General features: G+C 42.2%; 1 protein-coding gene and 1 long non-coding RNA gene across 2 annotated transcripts in view; one reads left to right on the top strand and one right to left on the bottom strand.

The window, feature by feature from the left end:
* Positions 1 to 12172, top strand: part of LOC147107814 (single-minded homolog 2-like) — an 88891-nt gene extending 76719 nt beyond the window's left edge. The window contains exons 9-11 of the mRNA XM_086007143.1: positions 3719 to 3884; positions 7837 to 8245; positions 11448 to 12172. Of these exons, the coding sequence (XP_085863269.1) occupies positions 3719 to 3884; positions 7837 to 8245; positions 11448 to 12172 (1300 nt within the window). The remainder of the gene's footprint in view (positions 1 to 3718; positions 3885 to 7836; positions 8246 to 11447) is intronic.
* On the bottom strand, positions 9752 to 23832 carry LOC147107816 (uncharacterized). Its single transcript, XR_015080890.1, has 2 exons — positions 23746 to 23832; positions 9752 to 12387 (listed from the first exon to the last, which is right to left on the bottom strand). It is a non-coding gene; the product is annotated as an uncharacterized LOC147107816 (long non-coding RNA).
* Positions 23833 to 24571: the final 739 nt, after the last annotated feature.

Consider the following 24571-nt stretch of genomic DNA (forward strand, 5'->3'; position numbering starts at 1 on the left):
CCTTCCCACACTATCCCCATATCCTTTGATTCCCTTAGTATCCAAAAATCTATCGATCTCTGTCTTGAATATACTCAATGACTGAGCATCCACACCTCTCTGGGTTAGAGAATTCCAAAAATTCACCACACTTTGAGTGAAGAAATTTCTCCTCATCTCAGTCCTAAATGCCGACCCTATTCTGAGACAGTGACCCCTAGTTCTAGACTCCCCAGCCAGGGGAAACATCCTCCCAGCATCTACCCCGTCAAGCCCCTTAAGAATTTTATACGTTTCAATGAGATCACCTCTCATTCTTTTAAACTCTAGGGAATATAGGCCTAGTCTCCTCAATCTCTCCTCATAGAACAATCTCCCATCCCAGGAATCTGTCTAGTGAACCTTTGTTGCACACCCTCTAAGGTAAGTTTATCCTTCCTTGGGTAAGGAGGCCAAAACTGTCCACAATACTCCAGGTGTGGTCTCACCAAGGCCCTATATAAATGCAGTAAGACTTTTTTACTCTTATACTCCAATCCTTTTGTAATAAAGTCCAACATACTATTTGCTTTCCTAATTGCTTGCTGTACCTGCATGTTAACTTTCAGTGATTTGTGTACAAGGACACCCAGGTCCCTCTGAACACCAACATTTCTCAATCTCTCACAATTTAAAAAATATTCTGCTTTTCTATTTTTCCTACCAAAGTGGATAACTTCATATTTCTCCATATTATATTCCATCTGCCATGTTCTTGCCCACTCACTTAACCTGTCTATATCCCTTTGCAGCCTCTTTGCATCCTCCTCACAACTTACTTTCCCACCTAGCTTTGTATCGTCAGCAAACTTGGATACATTACACTTGTTTAAGTCTTTGATATACAGTAAACTCTGTTTAAACGGCACTTAATCATCCGGAATACTTTAATAACTGGCAAAATAGATAACCGGTAATCTTGTCGAATCCATCCAGCACTCGTTTTGCTGAGTCCAAGTCTCCCGCGGTGGCCGAGTTAGTCAGTGGTTTTTATTTTTGTTTGTGTTAAAAATTGCCTTGGTAGGTAGACCTCTCTGATATCCAGAATTTTTCATCAACCGGCACCATCCTGGTCCCATAGGTGCCGGATAAGAAAGAGTTTACTGTAGCTTGTAAATAGCCGAGGCCCAAGTACTGATCCTTGCGGTACCCCACTAGTTACAGCCTGCCAACCCGAAAATGATCCGTTTATTCCTACTCTCTGTTTTCTGTCCATTAACCAATCCTCAATCCATGCTAATATATTACCCCCAATCCCATGAAGCCTAATTTTATGTAATAACCTCTCGTGTGGCACCTTATCGAATGCTTTTTGAAAATTCAAATACACCTCATCCACTGGTTTCCCCTTAACTACCCTGCTCGTTACAACCTCAAAAAACTCTTATTAGATTTGTCAAACACAGTTTCCCTTTCATAAATCCACGTTGACTCTCTCCAATCATATTATAACTTTCTAGGCGCCCTGTTACTGCACCCCAATAATAGATTCTAGCATTTTCCCGATGACTGATGTCAGGCTAACTGGTGTATAGTTCCCGGTTTTCTCTCTCCCTCCTTTCTTGAATAGCAGGGCTACGATTGCTACCTTCCAATCCGCGGGGACAAGTTCTAGAATCTAGAGAATTCTGGAAGATCAAAACCAATGCATCCACTATCTCTGTAGCCACCTCTCTTAAAACCCCAGGATGTAGGCCATCAGGTCCAGGGGATTTGTCGGCTTTTAGTCCAATTAAGTTCTCCCGTACTATTTCTTCACTAATACTAATTTCTTTAAGTTCCTCACTCTCACTAGACCCTTGGTTCCCCACTATTTCTGGAATGTTTTTTGTGTCTTCTACCATGAAGACAGATGCAAAGTATTAGTTTAAGATCTCTGCCATTTCCTTATTCCCCATTATAATTTCTCCTATCTCTGCCTCTAGGGACCCATGTTTACTTTTACTGATCTCTTCCTTTTTACATACCTGTAGAAGCTTTTACAATCTGTTTTTATGTCTCTCACTAATTTACTCTCATTCTATTTTCTCTCTATAAATTTCTTGGACATCCTTTGCAGAATTTTAAAATCCTCAGGCTTACTACTCTTTTTAGCAACGTTATCAGCCTCTTCCTTTAATCAAATACTGTCTTTAACTTCTCTTGTTAGACACAGTGGGACCATTTTTCCCGTGGGGTTTTTATTCCTTAAGGGAATGTAAATTTGTTGCAAATTATGAATTATGTCTTTACATGTTTACCATTGCTTATCTACCATCATATCTTTTAATCTAGTTTCCCAATCTACCTTAGCCAACTCGCCCCTCATACCTTTGTACTTTGCCTTGTTCAGATTTAAGACCCTAGTTTCGGACTTAACTAATGCATCAAGCTTCCCCTTAAATGCATCAATGCTATCTGCTTCAACCTCTCCGTGTGGCAGCACCTCCGCGTTTCTCATCACTGTAAAGAAATTCCTCCTAAAGTTCTTTAATTTATGTCAGTAACAAATGCCCCCTTGTTCTAGTGTCATCTACAAGTTGAAACAGTTTCTCCACATAATTTGAAAGACTTCCAGAGAAAAGAGCCACAAACCTACTCAATATGTCCCGAGATTTGCATCCTCTCAATTCTGGTAACACCCTTGTAAATCTTTTCTGCCCTTTCTCCAGTGTTTCAATATCCTTTTGTAGCATGGAGACCAGACCTGCACACAGTGTGGTCTAACCAAGGTTCTATATCAATTTAACATTATCTCCCCATTTTGTATTCTATGCTATTCTTCTAGAAATGAACCCCAGTCCTTTGTTTGTGATTTTGGTATTTGTATTCTCAGATCTCTTTGCTCTTCTAGCATATTTAATTTCTTATCTTGCAAGGAATAAAGTTCTGTCATTTCATCATAGCACAGTTGACAAGCAAAGCCTCAGCCATTCAATCATTTCACACAAATATAGCGCAATCCACAGCTGGATTACTCAGCTTTTTATTCGTTATACTGGTTAAGTGGCTTACCAGGTGCTCAAGGAGTATTAAAAGATTATTATTACAGATGCATCGTGACTAACTGTTATTTCCCACTCCTGCTAATGAAAATTGCATGCTTCCAAACAATGCATCTCCATCATGTTAGCAGGTCACAAGTAATGAGTATAAAAAAGCCCCTCTTTGGACAAAATAAGAATATACAGCCCTTCAAGCTTTATTTACTGTATGATTGCACAGTCCAGCGAGAATATACAGCAGAAAAAAATAAATAACAGGTCATCTCAGCAGTCAGTCCCTGCTGCACGTCAAAGTGCAATAAATTTTCAGTTTAATTTTTTTTTTAAATATGAGAATCCGGGCTTTGTGAGCGCTGACGATACAATGAAATCAGCAGCATGCTCCAGGCACATTCCAGATGTATGACAGGCAGCCCCTGGTCAAAAGGAAATGACCAGGACAAGGCTATCAACTGGTGCCTGACAACGAGACAGATCGGAATATTAAGCGGATATAAAGCCGGCATCAGTTAATTACTGGAGATACTACTGTTTGAACACTTGTGGATTTAATTTCCTCCGTGTGCTATTTTCAGAAGAATGGTTCATGAATTTGCGTTAAACTCCTGTCAGTGTTCGGTTAATGCAGTTTTTAACCCATTTAAAATAACGTGGAGTTTAACACTTTGTAAAAATTATTACCACACGTTACAGTGTTGTTGAATCTTATGTTGCAGGGACATTGAATACAAGGAATTGCAATTATCACTGGACCAGACTACAGCCACCAAGTCCTCATTTCCCTACAAGATGCTGCTGTCTACCTCACATGAAAGCCAAAAACAACTGAAACCCAAAATTTCCAAGTTGAAGTCTAAGCTAAAAACATCTCCTTATCCACAGGTACATATTATGGAATAATGCCCTTCGCCCCACACCCCCAACTCGCTTGTCCAGATACCACAGAACATTGAAGAATCGAGCTCACTGTGCATACAGTACTAGAATTGAGGTTCGCAGCCCTGTTGTCAAGGAGAAGTACAGAGCAGAGGGCAGATGCTTTCTTACAGGAAGGGTCACCGTGAGTTACTCTGGCACAGTTCCTAGTAGCATGTCTCACTGGAATGCTGTGTGGTGCAAATCGAAGGAAGGGATGAAAAAAAACAGATGAGCTGCTTGTAGGCCTCCCTGGCAAAGCCCCCTCCTGATTAAGGCAATAGGAAGTGTACAAAAGTCATCCTGATGACTCATCTGACTTTTACTTACTCCCTATGGGGAAGCACTTGGCTTGCGTTTTCTACTTCTCCCTGACAGCATAGCCGAGGGCAAGAACTGAGGCTGTAGAGAATAATAAGCCCAAACCGACATTCTACCACATTGGAGCACCAAACACAGGGCTACTGCAGTACCATGCACAATGCTACTTTACAGTAACATAAGGCATCCATACCAGAAAATACTGAATTCTTTATTACATATTCAAACATTTCCAAACATTTACATGAAGTTGGAGATGGAAATGGCATCTGCAGGCTTTTGACTGCTTGTTTATTTTTCAATTCTCATTGCTTTTCAACACAGTAATAATTTCAGCGATTCAAATAAGAGAAGCACTGTATATTCATCCCTTGATACAAGGCTGTTTCTAATTTACAGACATAGACTGGACTGCCACTTAATGTAACTTTAAACACTTAATGGCTTGAGAACTGAGCTTTAAGAAGTAGGCCCAGTTTTTCTTCAGTAACACTTCCAAAACTGATTACTTTATAATTTCTAATGTTTATTGCTTCTTTTAGAAGCAATTCTTCCCTTTTATACACTTCTCATCTAAAGACACTAGCTTGTGCTCAGAAAGTGTTTTACTGTGCCTCATCCAAGTGCCCATTATCCACTTGTGTGAGTTGGCAGGCTCTTTAACCATGGGAAGATTACATCCGAGTCTGAATTTCTACTCAGCCAAGGTGCACACAGGGCATTTTGCAGTGTGGTTCATTGGATAGTAACGAGGAACATGAACCCTGGGTAATGTTTCCCCTCCCTAGTCCAGGAGACCACTTGTAGCCCACCTTCCCTCACTGCAGCTGAGATCATTCAGTGAAAACCAAGAATCAAACCTGGTGGGACCATCCTGAAAAATGTTTTTACACAGCGAGTTGTTGTGATTTGGAAGGCACTGTCTCAAAGGTGGAAAGCGGATTCAGTAGTAACTTTCAAAAGGGAATTGGATAAATACTTGAAGGAAAAGCATTTACAGGGCTATGAGGAGAGAGCAAGGAAGTGAGGGTCATTGGAGAGCTCTACCAAAGCACAGGCACAATGGCCTCCTTCTATGCTGTATTATTCTAAGGCTCAGTACCACACGGAGCCATGTAACGTCAGGGGAAGCTATGTTGGATGAAATCAAGCTGAGTAACTTGAATACACATAACCAAATAACATGACAGTCTTGAAATAACCTAACTTGTAATCTTATAGGGTTTCAATTTAAATGTTTTAGAATAATCTACCAGGCAGGATAGTAGCTATAAAAAACACTAGGGATCTTCATAACACAGCTGGATTCTATAATGGGAGAAAACCGTAAAAGTTTAACACTGTTTTCTGTAGCATGGCCATTTAGCCCCTTTTCAATGGCATAATAATGGCCCAGAATTTGCAGGAGCGGGGCACCTCACGGTGAGCATATCTCTTCCTCGTGGCTTATCTCTTCCTCGCCACAAATTGCTGGGGTTCTGTTACGCACCAATAACCGCGTGCCTCGTGAACTTTGGGCCAATATGTAAATCTGAACATTAAGAACATTAGGGCAGTCAGGAATGAGAAACGGCTATTCAGCTCATTGAAGCTTAATCCCAACTCGTGCATTACAGCATCCATCTGTCTTTTGAATATCCCCAATGTTTTGTTCTCTACTATTCCAAGCATTGGAAAATGTAAACCCAATAAGCTTACAAGTTAGATGCTGACCCTTGATGGAGCACAGCTCCACAGGCCTCACCACCTCACACAAGTGGTCACTCACTATATGCAAAATCAAACAGCGCGTGCTGGCAGGCAATTTAACCTTGGAGGGCACCACTGCTGATCCCAAACTTGCTCCCACCCGACACCCTCACATGCCTGTCATCCCAATTAGGCACCACTGGAGAGCAGCTGGAAACAAGAACCCTCTCCTTCCCCAATCATTCAACACAAATGAATAAAGAAAGAATAAACTTGCATTTATATGGGCCTTCCATGTCCTCGGGACATGTCAAAGCGCTTCACAGCCAATTAAATACTTTTTTAAATGCAGTCACTGCCGTAATGTAAACAAGCACAGTAGCCAATTTGCACCCAGCAAAGTCCCACAAACAGCAATGAGAAAAATAACCAGATAATCTGTTTTAATGGCGTTGGTTAGGGGATAAATGGTGCCAGGACACTGGGACAACTGCTCTGCTCTACTTTGAATGATGCCATAGGACCACGGCAGATGAGACCTCGGTTTAATGCCTCCTCCTCTGACAGTGTAGCAATCCTTCAGTACTGCACTGAAGTGTCAGCCTAGATTATCTGCTCAAGTCTGTGGAATGGGGCTTGAACCTATAACCTTCTTACTCAGGGACAACAGTACTATGACTGAGCCAAGGCTGGCATCAATTTAAAACACAAAAAAAACAAATTAAATGAACATTAGGAATTCTCTAGAAAGTCTACATTTTGTATAAATTTTAGGACACAAACTAGCTGTCCAACACAACACTGCTGGTATGTTTTGAGAGTTGGACTGTGCCAAATACTGTACATCCTTCGAATGAAATGTTGAAGTTTTCCCATTAGCAATGCGGTTAACATTAAGTGATATAACAACAAATTTGCCAACCACTTTTAATGTAATAAAGATCAGCTTAATTGATACGATGCTGAGGGTTGATTCATTGGCATTTTGCAGGTAGGGTAAGGAAATTTATTGGAAAATTATGAAGACTGTATTTGAGTCGTTCAAAAATCTGCAAAAATAAAGTATCTATTCACAAATAATTAGAATTCTGAAGCTAGTTCTAAAGTCTTCCCTAGATTGGGTCCTACAGCTGATTTTTGTTAATGATTTGTTGGTTTCTTGTACACACAAGGAGAAAGCTGGCTTCTTTTTGGTATTTGCTGCAAAATTATAAAGATGTTTGTACTCGGGTCTATGATTTCACCAGGAATAGTGAAAGAAGGAAATCAACTCCTGTTGGTGTTGGAAAATTCCAGAATCGGTTAATATCCTGAGATAATTTTTTTTTAAATCTCCAGAAAATCAAATCTAATCTAATCAATTTCATACAACAGGAATGTGGATGGTATAAATACATGCAAAAATATTTAAAAAATCATTTTATTAATATAGTTTGAGGGAAGGTTGTGCAATGAGAAACTTATAAAATTCTAACAGGACTAGACAGACTAGATGCAGGAAGGATGTTCCCGATGACGGGGGAGTCCAGAACCAGGGGTCACAGTCTAAGGATAAGGGGTAAGCCATTTAGGACTGAGATGAGGGGGAATTTCTTCACCCAGGGAGTGGTGAACCTGTGGAATTCTCTACCACAGAAGGCAGTTGAGGTCAATTCATTAAATATATTCAAGAAGGAGTTAGATATATTTCTTAAGGCTAAAGGGATCAAGTGATATGGGGAGAAAGCAGGGACAGGGTACTGAATTTGGATGATCAGCCATGATCTCATTAAATGGCGGAACAGGCTCGAGGGGCCGAATGGCCTACTCCTGCTCCTATCTTCTATGTTTCTATGAGATTAAAGTCCTTTTTTGATATGCAGTTCCTTTATTACAAGTGACTTTCCTTTCCCCTCTTCCACATTTCCAGCAATATAATTCATTCCATACTGAGAAAGGTGATTGTGACCACGCCAGTAGCTGGGGAGGAAGCCCCTCGCTGAACGTTGTATCACCCCAGGAAAACACTTCCCACCAGGAGAACAATGAACTTCTTTATGCCTCGTCACATGGGCTCCCTTTCCCCTACACGTATGGACACTTCCCACTGGACCCCCAAGTGCTTGCCAGCAAAAAACACATGACGCCTACCAGGATAGCTCAGAGTCAAGGGTCACCTTGTGAAACAGCAAGATTCTACGTGGGTGCGTTTCAGGCAACCAGCGACAGCTGCTGGCACTTGACGAGTTCATCGTCAGCTCAAAGTCGGTCGCCCTCGAAGAGCCTGCATGATCACCATATCGGTGAATCCCAGTATTGTTCTGCACAGAATTATCAGTGTAAGTTATGCTGTTCGACTGTGAACTACTTAAAAATATATATTTTTACACAGGTTTTCATTTTGACTGGCAAAGTGCTTCACAGCCAATTAATTTCTTTAAAGTGCAGTCACTGTTACATCGGCAAATGCAGCAGCAATTCATGCACAGAGATCCCACACACAGCAAATGAAATACATGACCAGTTAATCCAATTTTGGTGGTGCCGGTTGAGAGAGAGATATTGGTCAGGACACCAGGAGAATTCCCATCTCCTCTTTGAATAGTGTCATGGGATTTTTCACAGGTGACCAGGGCCTCTGTATAACATCTCATCCAGAAAAACATAATCTATTCACCATCGGTTATTTGCTTGGTTGAATTTTTTTTTGATACGGTTCCTAAAGATTATTGGCCCAGAACTTGCGGTGGGTAACAATGGCGAACAAACAGCGTTCGCTGTCATTACCCCTCTGAAACTGACTGCAACTTCAGGATTTAGCGCATCTAAACATGGAAATCCTGAAGTTGCAGTCAGTCATTCACTGCTCCGACACTGGCTAAGCTGTGGACGCGCCCCCCCCCCCCCCCCAATAGCCAGCAATCAGTGTAATCAGGGAAATCAGTGAAACTGATGAAAATTTGGGCTTTTCCATGGTAATATTGCTGTTAAATACCCCATTAAATGTTAAGCCTAGTTGGAATAGGTGTAACTGAAGTTTTAACAGCGTATTGACTGGTAAACAAACGTTCTGGCCCTGAAAAGTTTTATATCTGTGGAGTGTTAAATTTCTCCAATATGATAAAAATTACAATTTTTCAAACTTTAAAAAAAAAGTTTGTGCATGATATTTCAGCTTCTACCTTATCCCCATGTGAGAGTCCCAATCTTTATTTTATTCTCAATAACACTTTTAAAAAGTCTGGATAAAAGCAGCTTCTCGCTCCCTGTCTCTGGGAATTCTGCAATGTGATTGGCTACTTAGACAGCTTGTTGACGTCACAACAGCATCACACTAGCAATCCCCATTAAAGAGTGCTGAAATCAATTGAACATTAATAAAGGCAAACTTCTCACCACAGAGATTGCGAGATCTCTTTGGGCAGTTTATTTCAGGGCCAGCATCCGAGTGCCTTTGCTTCACCGCTGACCGCAAATTATGGGCCATTATTGGTGCTACCTACCTTAAAGCCAAATTGTACATTATGAGATGAATTAAAATCGGAAAATTAAGGAAAAACGACAAAATAACTTTTAGATGTATAAACTTTCTTGGTATCTTTCCTCGGGAGCCCAATGGACTATGCGACGAGCCAGCAGCTCAGTTTACACCGATTTCATTTTAGGCTCATATTGTAATAGAGGCCCACACTCCAGCCCCTAACCAGTGTGTATGATTAATTGTCGGAGTTTTAAAATGGTCATGTACCTGCGGTGAAGTGGCTGGAGTGATGCTCTCTTGTCCTCATGGATGTATGTGTCCTTGGGTTGCGTGCCATGAAGTAGCTGAGTTAAGACACTGCATAGTAAATCAACAACTTTTACAGAAGTGGTGAAATTTGAAGGCAAGACAGTAAAATTGCTCACACGCAAATTTTTTTAACTGAAAAAAAAGAATGGCTGTAGCAATGAGAAAACGACAGCAGACAACCACCACTTTCACTTAGGTCAACAAAGGTTCACAGCCAAAATGTTCCTGTCGATCTATGTAAGAACATGTACCTAATTAAAATTTCAGTCTCTCATCAACATGGACAATATTTGATGAAGTGTTAGCTTAAAATGAGTTTTACTGTTCCAATTGTGTTCTTAAGAAAGACTTGCATTTATATAGCGCCTTTCATGACTCAGGACATCCCAAAGTGCTTTACAGCCAATGAAGTACTTTTGAAGTGGAGTCACTGTTGTAATCTGGGAAATGCGGCAGCCAATTTGCACACAGCAAGGTCCCACAAACAGCAATGTGATAATGACCAGATAATCTGTTTTTGTGATGTTGATTGAGGGATAAATATTGGCCCGGACACCAGGGATAACTCCCCTGCTCTTCTTTGAAATAGCGTCATGGGATCTTTTACGTCCGCCTGAGAGAGCAGACAGGGCCTCGGTTTAACGTCTCATCCGAAAGACGGCACCTCCCAACAGTGCAGCACTCCCTCGGTACTGCACTGGAGTGTCAGCCTTAATTTAATATAGGACTTTTTAAAAAGTTCATGCCTTGATTTGCATCTGAATTGAAGTGCCTACTGCCACATCCAATTACGTAACTGTACACAAAGTTAAGTGGCAACTACAGGGGTTATAGGACGACGAGTGGCTATTTGGGCCACTCTTATTCAAATGTGGAAGAAAAGTTACAAGAACTAACCTCTATACTTGACCTTGCTGGACAGAACCAGGTCATACTATTAAATGGAGTGTCAAGTATCAGTGAACCGTACTAATTTAACTAATGTAACCAGGCTAGCAACTAATGACACTTTCCAGAAACAAATCAATTTTTTCCTGAAAAATATAGTGCATAAAATACATTCCCAAAAACATAATAAAAATCCCTACAGCTCTGCGAGGCAGGAAAAAATGACAACAGTACTTTTAATATTATGCAGTATGCCTTCAAATTGATCATCTTTATTAACTGATAATTTGTCATCCACCACAAAACAGTAACTTAATTTTATGGCATATAATTAAACATAAATGAGATCAAAGCTGTCTTTCAATCTTGGGGGTTTTACACAGATTACTAAACTGCTCAAAGTGTGGTTTCATTATTCAGGACATCATCAGAACATCTCAATTTAATTATTGGCTTGTAACTCATTGTAAACCATCCATTATCCAACATATGCTGATTGAATTCACATGCTGGTGTATACAGTGATCCAAGACACATACCTCCATTAAGAGTGAATGGACATAGTAGCTTCCTTTGGTATTCCCAAAGTTCCAAAATGCTAGAGATGACATATGGTACAGTTTCTGTTTTAATAGTAAATCAGCTACTGGTGACATTTTTCTAAACTGACCGGAATACTTAATAGGATTCTTGAATACATTGATTTGCTAGCACCTTAATGGGATGCTGAAAATAATTAGACGTTGAGTAAACAAACTAGGCTAATCAGAAACACCAGTCGCCAATTTAGAACTCATTCAGCAGTGATTGCACTCCCATCACATCGTGCCTAACACTTTCTTAATACCTTCTCTTTCATTTAGGTGTATTGCCTAACAGCAGGCATTGTGAAGCAGCAACATCTGCCACCTTCCCAAGTTGTACATCATCAAGACCAAACAATAAATATAAGGAAGAACCTTACATTAACCCTGTAAAGCAAAACAAATTAGAAATATTACAGCCCACGCAGCATGCTATCAAGGAAGAGTGTAAGGTACTGTTCAAACATAATTCTCAGGAGAAATTATGCAATGATGAAAAATGTTTTTCAACCTCTTTGAATAATTCTTTGTTAGCTAAGTCAGACTGCGACGCAGCCAAGCCAATGGCGAGGATAAGCCAACAACTTTTACCAACTCAAACACCATATGAACAAACTAGGAGGATTTGTATGAAACAGCTCCAGTACGAACATGGCAACCACCACAAACCCAACCTGGACAACATGACTAATGTTAGAGACACTACAAAACTGAATGAAGGGAGGGTACACGAACAGCAGGAACCATTGGGTATGGGGACATCAGGACAAACCCAGCTCGGATCTTTAAGCTATGGTCAGTTCTTTGCTAAGCATACCTTCCAAAGATCACCCTGCGCGGTTACAGGCTACATCATGGAAAATCGAGGATATGCTGCTGATGAGAAGAATTCTTTTGGCTACAGAAACCCAAGTCCAGCATTGAACTCTTCACCAGAAATGCACCAAGAGCCTGTCCTTCCACATTACATAGGAACATCTGTCATAATAACAAACGGGAGGTGACAAGGAATCTACTCATGTAGATAGAGGGCACATTTGTTACAAAGTAACTAAACAAGAACTTTTGTTACATTTCCAGGTACCACACTAGGCCATGTTTGCAGCTGTACTGGTGAACCATAAATAACATGTTCCAAAGCTCAAAATTCTTATTCCGTTGCCTTGAGTTGCTGATGCGTTTCTTTGTCTCTGGAATTTAAAATCTAAATCAGTATGTCCTAAGAAGACAAATACACAAAACGTTATCACTTGTGCAATAACCAAAATGTGGGCACATGGAACCATTCACAGAATGTTGCATTACCTTCTTACTTGCATTATTGAAAATATGCTTTTCCCCACTAATATCTATTATCTTATTGACTTATATATAATGGACACTATCAATGCCAAACAGAAAATTACTTCTTGTCTGCATTGTAAGGTCTTGTTTCAGATTCATGAAGGAATAATACTATGTATTAAATGATTGCAATTGTCAAACAACAAGGTCCTTTATTGCTCCGCAGTTTGCACAAGTTGTAAATCTGGCCCATGCATTACTCAATGTTGTAACTAAAAACTTTTATACAACAAACTGCTGATTCTGCAAAACTCAGTGAGCACCAAGTGGTCTTTGCCAAGCTAAATTGTTTCTAAACCATAAATCAAATTAACTGGTCTTGTATGGACACAAATATGGGAAACACTTGCAGAAAATGCGGTGCTAAATGATCAGTGCATAACTACAGACTACTCCCTTGCTAACCCCTTACCAGAACAGTTTCACATTGATGTCTCCAGTAGACCAAACCTAAAAAAACATGTTGCACATGTGCTGTCTCTTTAAAATACAGATGTATTTATTACAATTGTCACTCAAAAGTCAATGGTGAGGGTTTATTCACATTTTGAACAGAACAATAAAAAAAACCTTAAAATGACACGTAAGGTCCACCAATTAAATGGAAATGACACCAAAAGGGGACACATTTTTGCACCATCTGTTTAAATGACACTACTAAAACATACTGATCAGGTTAGTTTTATTACTTATTACAGAGATTAAGCTTAAATGCAGCTGGCAAACTTCTGTCTTACTAATGTCAATGCACACAAGTTGTTTAACTCAGGAATTTAGCAAATCAACTCAGAACATTTAAAAGATATATAAATATTAAATGCACACTTTTGTTCTTGGAAAAAAAAAGCAACACTTAAATGTGTTCATTCTGCAGAACTAGATTATTAATATCTATCTATAATACATAACAAATCTTACAACCACACATATTGGGCTGGATTTTGCTGAGCGGCTAGCCGTTCGTTAGACTTGCCCATAGACATTCTATGGGCTTTTGCCATAGAAACTGGAAGTTCCCATCAACCAAACAGCGCAGCGCCCTCTACAGAGCATCTGGAACCTGTGTGAACAGGGCAAGTTGTGTATCCCCTTAACCAATCAGATTGAAGAATCATTAATGAGCAACACAATCTGAACCAGGAAGTGCCAGTTCGGATATTTAATTCAATGTCAAATCAGGTACAGAAAGCTAAGTAAGAGAGGGAAAAAAAGCTTGGATTAAGAGAGAGATAAAAGAGGCAGAAAGAAAAAGTTTAAAAAAAAAACTTGGCAGCTGTATCCCTACCCTTACAGAAGCTTAGCTGGTGAGTGAGCATAGCAATTAAAAAAAAAATCAACAATAATTAAAATCTGAAGGAATGAGACTCCGCACTTGTAAATGTTAATTTTGAGTGCCAGAGAGATTGTTTGGCAGTAGTTAAGACTTACCACGCCGTTAAAAAGGTACTATACTGAAATGGACAAGCCCTAACTTTTTCTGGTGAGTTTAGTCCGTATCTATGAAGCAACTTCACGGCATTCAATGTATTTGAATGGTGAGTCAGATGGTGGGATGCTTATGGAGGAACGTCGCATCTTGGACAGCAACTTCCAGATTTCCACTGCGCATGTGCAGTCGCCGGAAGTTGCTGTCCGATTCCACGTAATTAATGGTGAGCGATGTTAGTCTCACCGTCATTTCTACAGCAAAAATCCAACCCATTATCTGGCAACGGTTTCCATTACAAATTCTCATTTCCACATTTATAATGGAAATTGCCAATTACATCTGCCCGCCTGTGGAAGACAGAATGTAATGCGTGACTTTAAAATGGGGATCGAATTATGTCTGTGTGGAGTGGTCCAATAATCCCCTGCCCTCTAACCCTGCTTCATTGAAGTCAATTTTTTTTTCTTCCCTCCCACATGGCAGCTGTCCTTCATTCTGCCAGCGCAATTCACACCCCATCTCAAACCATCCTTTGTTTCTTAACCTGTCCCATTACCACCTCCTCTCGCCTTGAATATCTCTTAATGTCTCTCAATGTCTCTTAATCTCTCCTGCTTTCTATCTTATCACTGACCTTCCCTTTTGTTCTTTCATCCCCTCCCCCTTTTCCCAGACCCTAAACCTGCTTTCCATTTCCTGCTTTTTTCCAGTTCTGACGAAAGGTCATCGACCTGAAACGTTAACTCTGTTTCTCTCTCCACAAATGCTGCCCTGGCCTGCTGAGTTTTTCCAGCATTTTCTGTTGTTATTTCGGATTTCCAGCATCCGCAGTATTTTGCTATCGTTTCATTGAAGTCTTTAGTTGGTCACGATGTCCATTGTGTAACACTAGGGGAAATCAATTAGTATATGAAAAAACATTCTCTGTTCAGTTTGTGAGATCTGATTGGTCCACGGGACCATAGCTACCAGATCTTCCATCACTGGACATACGTACCCTCTCTTATGATTTTCTGCTAATAGTGCACTTAGAAAGACGTATCGCATCATTCAAGATTCAGTATCTGTTCATTGCCATCATGCCCCGTGGCCTACCACTCCACTATCCGCACAAGTCAGGAAAGTGGCCTAAAAGAGGCAGCTGGGACACAGAGCAGTGTATGGGGAGAGTGGGAAGAGGCCATGAAGAATAAGACCATGTTCAGGGGGAGCATAGGAACAGTGGGCCATTCAGCCCCTCGAGCCTGTTCCGCCATTCAGTGAGATCATGGCTGATCTGTGACCTAATTCCATATACCCGCCTTTGCCACACATCTTTTAATAACTTTGCATAACAGAAATCTATCAATTTCAGATTTAAAATGAACAATTGTACCAGCATCAACTGCCATTTGCGGAAGAGAGTTCAAAATTCTCCCACCCTTTGCGTGTAGAAGTGTTTCCTAACTTCACTCCTGAAAGGGCTGGTTCTAATTTTTAGGCTATGTCCCCTAGTCCTAAATTCCCCAACCAGCAGAAATAGTTTCTCTCTATCTGCCCTATCAGTTATAGAATCACAGAATCATACACCACAAAAGGAGGCCTTTCAGCCCATCGAGTCTGTGCCGGCTCTTTCGAAGAGCAATCCAGTTAGTCCCACTACCCCGCTCTTTCCCCATATTTTCCCTGCAATTTTTTCTCCTTCAAGTATTTATCCAATTCCCTTTTTAAGGCTATTATCGAAACTGTATCCACCACCCTATCAGGCAATGCATTCCAAATCCTAACCACTCAGTGCGCAAAAAAGTTTTTCCTCATGTCGCCTCTGGTTCTTTTGCCAATCACCTTAAATCTGTGCCCGCTCGTGATCGACCCTTCAGCCATTAATATCTTAATAATATATTAATTACCCCTTAATATCTTGAAAACTTTTATCAAATCACCCCTTAATTTCTAAATTCCAGGGAATAAACCCCTAGTTTGTTTAATTTTGTCTTGTAATTTAATCCTTGGAGTCCGGGTATCATTCTAGTAAATCTACGCTGCACTCCCTCCAAGGCCAATATATTCTTCCTAAGTGTGGTGCCCAGAACTGAACACAGTGCTCCAGGTGTGGTCTAATCAGGACTTTGTATAGCTGTAGCATGACTTCTAACCCTTTGTATTCTAATCTTCTAAATATAAAGGCCAGCATTCCATTAGTCTTTTTGATTCTTTTTTGTACCTGTCCATGACAGTTTAATGATCTATGTACATGGACCCTTAAGTCTCTTTGGACATTCAGGGGGAAAAATTCAGTATCGCCCCTTTTGGGGCGCCATTATCGGCCGTGCGCGAAGTTTAGCGCCTAGCGCTAATTATCGCCTCCGATGGCAAACTTGGCTTTTATCGCCCCTGGAGGTGATTGGAGCGCTAAATCAGGCGCTTCACACCTGTCTTAAGGCGCAAAGGCCAAGGAGTGAAGCGCTACCTCAGAGTGCTGGCGAAACAAGGAAGGGCAAATCAAAATGAACCTGCAAAGTGCTGCTCAGTAACCAAAACTCCTTCACACAGCGTTGAATCTCTCCAGAAGTCTCTCTCTCTCTCTCTCTCTCTCTCAGAATGCGTGGTGCAAAAATGTCACCAACAAAAAAAGGCAGGAAGCGGTCACCTTTAAATAGCGCTCCCCCAGTCCCTTTCTGACTGCAAAACGCTCCCCTCAACTGGTCGTTGCTAGCAGCAGGCGGTAATGCAGGGGGCGCCACTCAATATCCGGTCCGGGGCGCTACCGGGGTGTTGCGCACTCAACTGACGTCACAATCTGCCAGCACAGGAGATCACGGCGGTAGTGTTTAGCGCCGCCGCAAAAGGTCTAGTTAATTTCACGAGTGGCGCAAACATCGCCGCACCCGGGTGCTAGTTGCTTTGTGCCTCATTAGCGCCCTCTTAAGGTGCTAACGGGAGGTGCAAACAACTGAATTTTTCCCCTTCATTGTTTTTAGCTTTTCACCATTTAGAAAGTACTCTGTTCTGTCCTTTTTAGGTCCAAAGTGGACGACCTCACATTTGCCTACATTGAAATCCATTTGCCACAGTTTTGCCTATTCACTTAATCTATTAATATCTCTTTTTAATTTTATGCTGCCATCTACTGTTTACAATGCCACCTATCTTTGTGTCATCGGCAAACTTGGCTATGTGGCTCTCTATCCCATCATCTAAGTCATTAATAAATAGTGAAAAGTTGAGGCCCCAACACAATCCCTGTGGGATGCCACTAGTCACATCTTGCCAATTAGTGTACCTACCCATTATCCCTACTCTCCGTCTCCTGCCGCTCAGCCAATCTCCGAACCAGGTTAATCATTTCCCCTCAATTCCATGAGCTACAACTTTAGGAAGTGGAAGCAATTGGAAATGGTGCAAGAAGCGAGGGAACAAGTAAACATAAAATATAAAAGCACACATGCAGGAAGGAGAGGATGAAGATAAGAGAGGGAAATTAGAAAGGTGGAAGGGACTTCAAGGAGAAGGGAGACAATGAAAAAAGAGGGTAATAATCTCAAGAAAAAGAAAAGGAAGACAACCCTTTTTTAAAAAAGAAACCAGAGGGACGGGGTGGGGGGGGGGGGGTGGTTACATGCAGGTTAGGGCATTGGGAATTCCATCAAGTGGCTAAAGGTACACAAATTGCTTGTGAGAAGTGCAGAAGAAGGCATGTATCCGGCCATTCCATGAGGACAGGGTCTACTGGAGCAATATGGCAGCTGTACCCCTACCTCTACAGGAGCTTAGTTGGTGAGTGAGCATGGCAAGAGGTCAGAGGACCAGCCCGGAAGGTGGGATGTGTATTTGCTGCCACTACCACGTGTACTAATATGTGCGAAGGCCTGGAAATGCTAAATGTAGAGCACATCCATTACCTAAAACAAGACGTCCATTAGAAGTACCCAAAATCCAAGCTCCCGACCAATGTCAAAACTGGAGTTGCTGGACCTTGATAGTGTGGCCCAGACACAGTGTAGCCCAGAGACAGGGTGCGGTTCGTGACAGAAATTCAGAGAAGGTAGTTCAGCTCTGAGTACTAAATTATTTTCTAAGCATAACCCGAAAATTGGTTGACCAGTTGCTCAGACCATTTCTCTTTAAGTCTGTATAAAATATATGCATTTTTTATTCTACTTTATCAAGTCAAACCATCTCAAAATACTTCACACAATTAAAAAAAATTAAGTAGGCAAACAGCAATAAAAATACAAGTCTTATTTTTTATTATTCTGTCCCACAAACAGCCATGAGACATATGACCAGTTATCTTTTCTTTTGAAGGTACTGATTGATGATGACCAGGACACAGGGAGAGCATCCTGTTCTTCCTTGCATAGTGCCATGGGATCTTTAACATCCACCTGAACCACCAGAACATGTTTATCTTATCTGAAAGATGGCACCTCTGACAATACAGCACTTCCTCAGTACTGCACCGGACTGTCAGGCGAGATTAGGAGCTCAAATTCTGGTTTGGGGCCCGTACCCACACCTGATATTGACTTCCTTTCAGGACCGTCATCTGAAAAAGCCCAGTTCAGTCAACACGCAAGTTGTTTGCTTTTAGAACTTAAAAAAAAATAGCATGGTAAAAATCTCCCAAGCTAGTAGTATTACTTGGCAATCATCCAGATGCATTTGAGGCGCTATTGAATTTAGGGAGAAAGACCAGATTTGATGGATAAAGTCCAAATTTAAAAAACTTACTGCCAGACAATGTTTGTTTCACGAGATGAGTGGACTGAGCCTATGGTGACAATGCTGGAACTCAAAGTGACTCACAAACACAAGGAACCATTATCAAAGTGTAGATGAGGATCATTAAATAATGGGTTCTCTCTTGCTCTGAGGGGCCTTGTACTCTTTTGCTTAAAAAATATATAAATATAAGGCATTGCAAAAAAAAACCTGACCGAGGTTGTGACTGTGGGGCAGAGCGACTTTTAAATATAGTACTGGTGTATGTGGTAAGATTTTTGGGCTATGTGTGGTCCAATGGTTAAATGATCAGCTTTTAACAGGTTTGAATTCCTTTACTGCCAAAAGGCCCTTACGAGTAATCCCCTGCGCAAGGAGCTCATAATTTAACCCATTAAGCCCATTCTGGTGAATCTGCACTGTACCCACTCCAGGGCTAATAGATCCTTCCTGAAGTGCGGGGCCCAAAACTGAACGCAGTGCTGCAGTGGGGGCCTGACCAAGGCTCTGTACAATTGAAGCAAAATTTCAGAGGGCAGAGGGAAGGGAGAGGTAGAACATGGTTATAGGCCAAGGAGGAAGGGGAAGGAAGAGCAGCTTACAGGCCACAAAGGTAGAGCACAGTAAGAGGGCAGCGAAGAGTGGAAGTCTGCGGTGAAGATCATTTGCCACAGTCTCAGAATAAGGGGTTGGCCATTTAGGACTGAGATGAGGAGAAATTTCTTCACTCAGAGGGTGGTGAATCTTTGGAATTCTCTACCCCAGAGGGCTGTGGAGGCTCAGTCGTTGAGTATATTCAAGACAGAGATTGATATATTTTTGAATATTAAGGGAATCAAGGGATATGGGGATAGTGCAGGAAAGTGGAGATGAGGTAGAAGATCAGCCATGATCTTATTGAATGGCGGAGCAGGCTCGAAGGGCCAAATGGCCTACTCCTGCTCCTATTTCTTATGTTCTTATTAAGACTGCAGAGTGGAGCTGGAGCCCACAGGAAGCAGCCACACTGCTGCAACCAGTGGCCTGGCCAGAATAACGAGGGGAGGAGGAAAACATGAGGGGGATATGGAGGTGGAGGGGGGCAGAGAAAAGAAGATGGAGAGGGAGAAGAGTGGGAGGGGAGAGGGGGAAGGCATGGGGAGGAGGGGGAGAGAGATAGAGAGATTGAGGGAGAAGGGGAGGAAGAAAGGTGAGGGAAGAAGAAGGGAAAGATAAAGGTAGAAAGAGTAAAGGTGAAGGGAATAAAAGTTAAATTTCATAAACACTTTAAAAAAACTGTTTGCCAGATTGCCAGAAAATTTACATTTTAGATTTCTAAAAGCAGTATAGCGCAGTTAAAAAATAAACCTGCCCTACTTCAGAAGCACTTGATCGGGAACTTAAAATGTATATATAAGTTATATATGGTTCTTAAATCTCAGGGTCACACAGAGGGAGCCATCCCACATAGTCATATACCTAATAAGATCATGCAAGTTTAAAGCAAGAATACCTTATGAAGGTTGCAATCTTGTACTGGGAAAATCCACATTTCTTACAAAAAGGTTAAACAAAATCGCTATGGGCTGGGATTCCCACAGTTCTTAAGTACTTTTGCAGTGTGTGCCGGGGTTACACTGAAATCCAAACCTACAAACGATCAGTCAATGTCCACAGTGCAATCGAGTGAAAAAAACTCTAACAACCTACAAATGGCAATCCCAACTTTCTCAGAAGATCAAAGCACTACAAGAGAAAGAAAAAATTCTAAGCAACTTGAAAGTGAAAGCTTGCTGAATTGGGCTTCCAATACACAATGGTGGAATCTGAGAGCTGTATTAGCAGTAATATTAAAGACAGGGGTAGGCAGACAGACTCTGAGGGCTGGATTTTGCCAGCTGAGATGAGTTGGGGGCGGGACTGCTGCCTTCTGGGTTCTAGTCCTGCCCCCAGCGACGTCTGACAAACCCACGCTATTTTCCCTTGATTGGCCTCGTTAAGCCCGCCGGGCGGGCCGGCCAATTAAGGGAAAGCCGGTGACAGATGACGTCAGCGTATGACACTTCAGCTGTCGAAAATTTGACAGATGAATTGTCAGCGTTTGACAGCTTTGAGAAGCTGTCAAACACCGACAATCTCTGTTCTAAGGTGAGCCCTTGCAAAAAGGCTCACCAAGACCTCTCCCCTCAGCAGAAAGCAGATGGCAGCTGCATCTAACATTTCCGGCAGCCATTCTGTCATCTCTGCCGTTGAGATGAGGCACCTCTGGATCCTCAACGGTTGAAGCCTGCAGAAAGAAGCAAAGGTAAGTTAACTTTTTCCAACACTTTACACTCACCTCTCAGACTTACCTGTCCACACTTGCACCCATCACTCACCTCTAAGGCTGACATTTCGACCCCTCTCACCCCCGCAGACCCACTGCTCGCCTCGCTGACCCTGGCGAGGTTCGCAGCTGTCGGGAAGCCCGCAATTGCAGATGTAAAATGGGGAAAAGCCTCAAAATTACCTGTTAACAGGCAGTTAATTGGCTCTAACCCCCTTCCCCCTCAAGGAGACGGGTCCCTGCGTGACTTGGGGACCCACCTATAATGGCACAGAGGCAGGTTGGGAGCAGGGTCGGTACCCGGTCCCAGTTTCTGCCATTTTCCCAGCAGTCCCGCCTCCTCAGGGCTGGCAAAATTCCCCCGAGATTCTTCAATAATAAAAATATTATTGCGGATAAATGGAGTTGAGGTACAGATCAGCCATGATCTAATTAAACGCCGGAATAGGCTCGAGGGGTTGAATGGCCTGCTCCTGCTCCTATGTTGAGCACTGAGTCTACCTTCAGCCTTAGCTATTTTATCACCATTCATGAAGTATGCATTTTGCCTATTTTTCTTTACTAGGTGCTCCTTCAGATCAACTCACTTCGCGCCACTGTTTCTAATCTGAAGGTTGGTCAGTGCAGGGGCTTCAATGTGCTTGCATTTCCAACACATAATCACATAGTAGCTTCCAAATCCCAGCCCAAAGCACTCTCTTCAATGTTCCAATCCAGCAATTACATTCATCTGCACTACTCAATGACTAATGTAAGCTCACCTTAAATCTGTGTCCACTGGTTCTCGACTCTTCCCGTCGGCGGAAGGGTCAAGAACCAGTGGACACAGATTCAAGGTGATTGTCAAAAGAACCAAAGTTGACATGAGGAAAAACTTTTTTACGCAGCGAGTGGTTAGGATCTGGAATGCACTGACTGAAAGGATGGTGGAGGCAGACTCAATCGTGGCTTTCAAAAGGGAATTGGATAAGTACCTGAAGGAAAAAAAAATTGCAGGGCTACAGGGAAAGGGCAGGGAGTGGGACTAGCTGAAGTGCTCTTGCAGAGAGCCGGCACGGGCTCGACGGGCCGAATGGCCTCCGTCTGTGCTGTAACCATTCTATGATTCTAGGTGATAAATGCCCGACAGTTATGCCAGACATTTTTTTAACAAGGTGCAACTGGGTACTTGCATCTGTCAATCTTTGATACACTTCTTGAATTTTGTGAAATGTCTTCGCTATAAAGTTGACAATTATTTTTGCCTTTTCTTCCCCTAAGATCAGCTGGCAATGCAAAACTTTTGAAAGGTAGTTTAACAGCAAGCAGCTGGATTGCATGATTCCAAGGTACTTTCAAGTGTCTTTTTATTTTTAAAAAAGAGCTGATGAGTTTTTCCCTCTCTCAGCACCAGCTAAAGCCAAAGAAAATCTTTTAAAGTGCTGCCTATTGCTGTATGAGGTAAAAGTTGTTGCTCAACTCATTTCAAGTTTCTGCTATTGCCTGCTCTACTCAGACACATTGGTGTGCTCGGACTCTTGAGCCAACAGAGACTTCTCACTGACGACACAACAGTTGAGTAATATTGCTGGCTGCAAACCACTCCAGAGACAAAAAAACTTCAGACAACTGCCTCCACATATCAGCCTGAATCCTTACATAAAGTTACAGCGAAACCCTCGGGATAATTTACTAACCATCTGAGGATATTTGGCAAACCATTAAAAAAATAAACGTTTCAGCTACTTTTAAAAGTCACATCTTCAGCCAGTGACTGATGAGCAAGAATGGAATAAGGTAGCATAGGACTTTAATGTGAGTCACTGCACTGCACACAATTGAGATCTGTCTGAAGCTCGAGTTGCATTACTTCCATTCACACATTGATGCTCACCATAAAGCTAACACAGAATTGCCTTCCATTGGACCCATTTTAAAAAAAACGTGGCTACATTTTGTGGATTTTACTGAGGGATACAGGTTTCACAAGTGGGGCAGCAACACTGCCGATTGGCCTAAGAAGCAGCTAACCAGGCCAACACCCGGAGGTGGGGTGGGAAGCGGGGAAGGAACACTGCTGACTAGTCCGAGAAGCAGGGCCGATAACACTACTGTCAAACAACAAGCCACAAAGCGGGACAGCGAGCAGCAGTCGGGAAAATGGCTGAGTGACCAAAAGGAGCAACTGGCCGTAGCCGAGAACAGGCAAATTATGTTCTGTTCACCAATACAAAGTTAAACAACCGCTTAAAAAGTTTTAGTCAGTTGCACAATTGATTTTATTGAGATACAAACTGTTTTATATTAAATTGCAGCAGTTTGTTCAAATGCAAAATAGTAAGAGACGCCAATCTCTTATAGAGGAGACCCATGGGGAAATCTGAGCCATGTATCGGGGATTTAAGACTAATAAAAATACTCACTTAGAAATACATAGCACTGACAGATGTTTGGCCTAATATAAAATGGGGTTGATTTTCAATGTCTTGCAATACATTAAAAACATTACTACTTGTGGGAAAGCACGAAGGTGATCCTGGAGTGACCGTTATGCCTCCCAGTTTATTTAACACAATCCCTGTAACTTTACACCAGATTTATCCCAAGGAAGGGTTCAGGCAGGAATCCTGTAACTTTTTCTCTCCAGACTGTCAGGAGTGGAGATTTGTTTCAGATTCAGAAAGACTTGTATTTATATAGGGGGAGAAATGTGTGTCACCTGCAACTCGAGTTAACGGCCGCTGAAAATGACCACAGTGCGACCGTCGAAAAATTCGCGATGGGGGTTGGCGATGTGTAATGCAGCGCTAACTTACCTCCTGGTGGCATTAATGGAGGCCTCCGACCTGAAGTTCCCGTCCACAGTCGGCTTTGCAGCTTCTTACAGCATGTGGGAGCGAGGCTGTGGAGTTCGCAAGGCATTGTGGGCAATTAAAGGGGCTATGAAATAAAGGGGCATTGCATTCAGAACTAATAAAAATGACAATGCAGTGAAAAAATGCAGCTTTCAACCCTTGCTGCCTTTCAATAAAAAATTTACCATTAAAAAGAAGCCCCAAATGGGATTTTTCAGCACTTAAAGGTGAAATCTCTTCCAAACCTCAAAAAATGGGAAAAGTGCCTCAGCAAGCCAGGGAAGGGGCACCCAGGGTCTTGCATGTAGCACTCCAGCTTTGTGCAGGGGATCAACACTGCAAGAGAGACCCTCCAGAAAGAATGATGTGGGACCACATCACTGAGGCCATCACTGCCAGCAGTGTCGTCCCCCACCACCTGGCTCTCAGACCACTGGATCTTCATGCATCTTCAAAAGCCATCTCCTACCAACTGCATCACTAGCCTCACACACTTCTCAATGCACGATTCCCTCTCACCCGCCCCCTCCACCAATCACTCACCTACCAACAATCTGTACCAATCACGAGGCACATCTCCCATTCCTAGCCTCACCTCACCCCCTTGGAAGAGACAGTGCAGGGGCACGGCTGGACCCTTGGCCAGTGGCGGGGCTGAAAGGATACAAGATGCTGGTATCCTCATGTTATCCTCCTTCTCGCACGCACCTCTTGCTTTCCTGCCCTCCCCTCACCACAACTCCACCCTTGTGCCTTCCTCATTTCACACACCCAAGAAATGCAGCCT

The sequence above is a fragment of the Somniosus microcephalus genome, chromosome 14 (genome assembly GCF_052327205.1).
Source record: "Somniosus microcephalus isolate GS21.2 chromosome 14, FLI_Smic_1.0, whole genome shotgun sequence".
Lineage (NCBI taxonomy): Eukaryota > Metazoa > Chordata > Chondrichthyes > Squaliformes > Somniosidae > Somniosus > Somniosus microcephalus.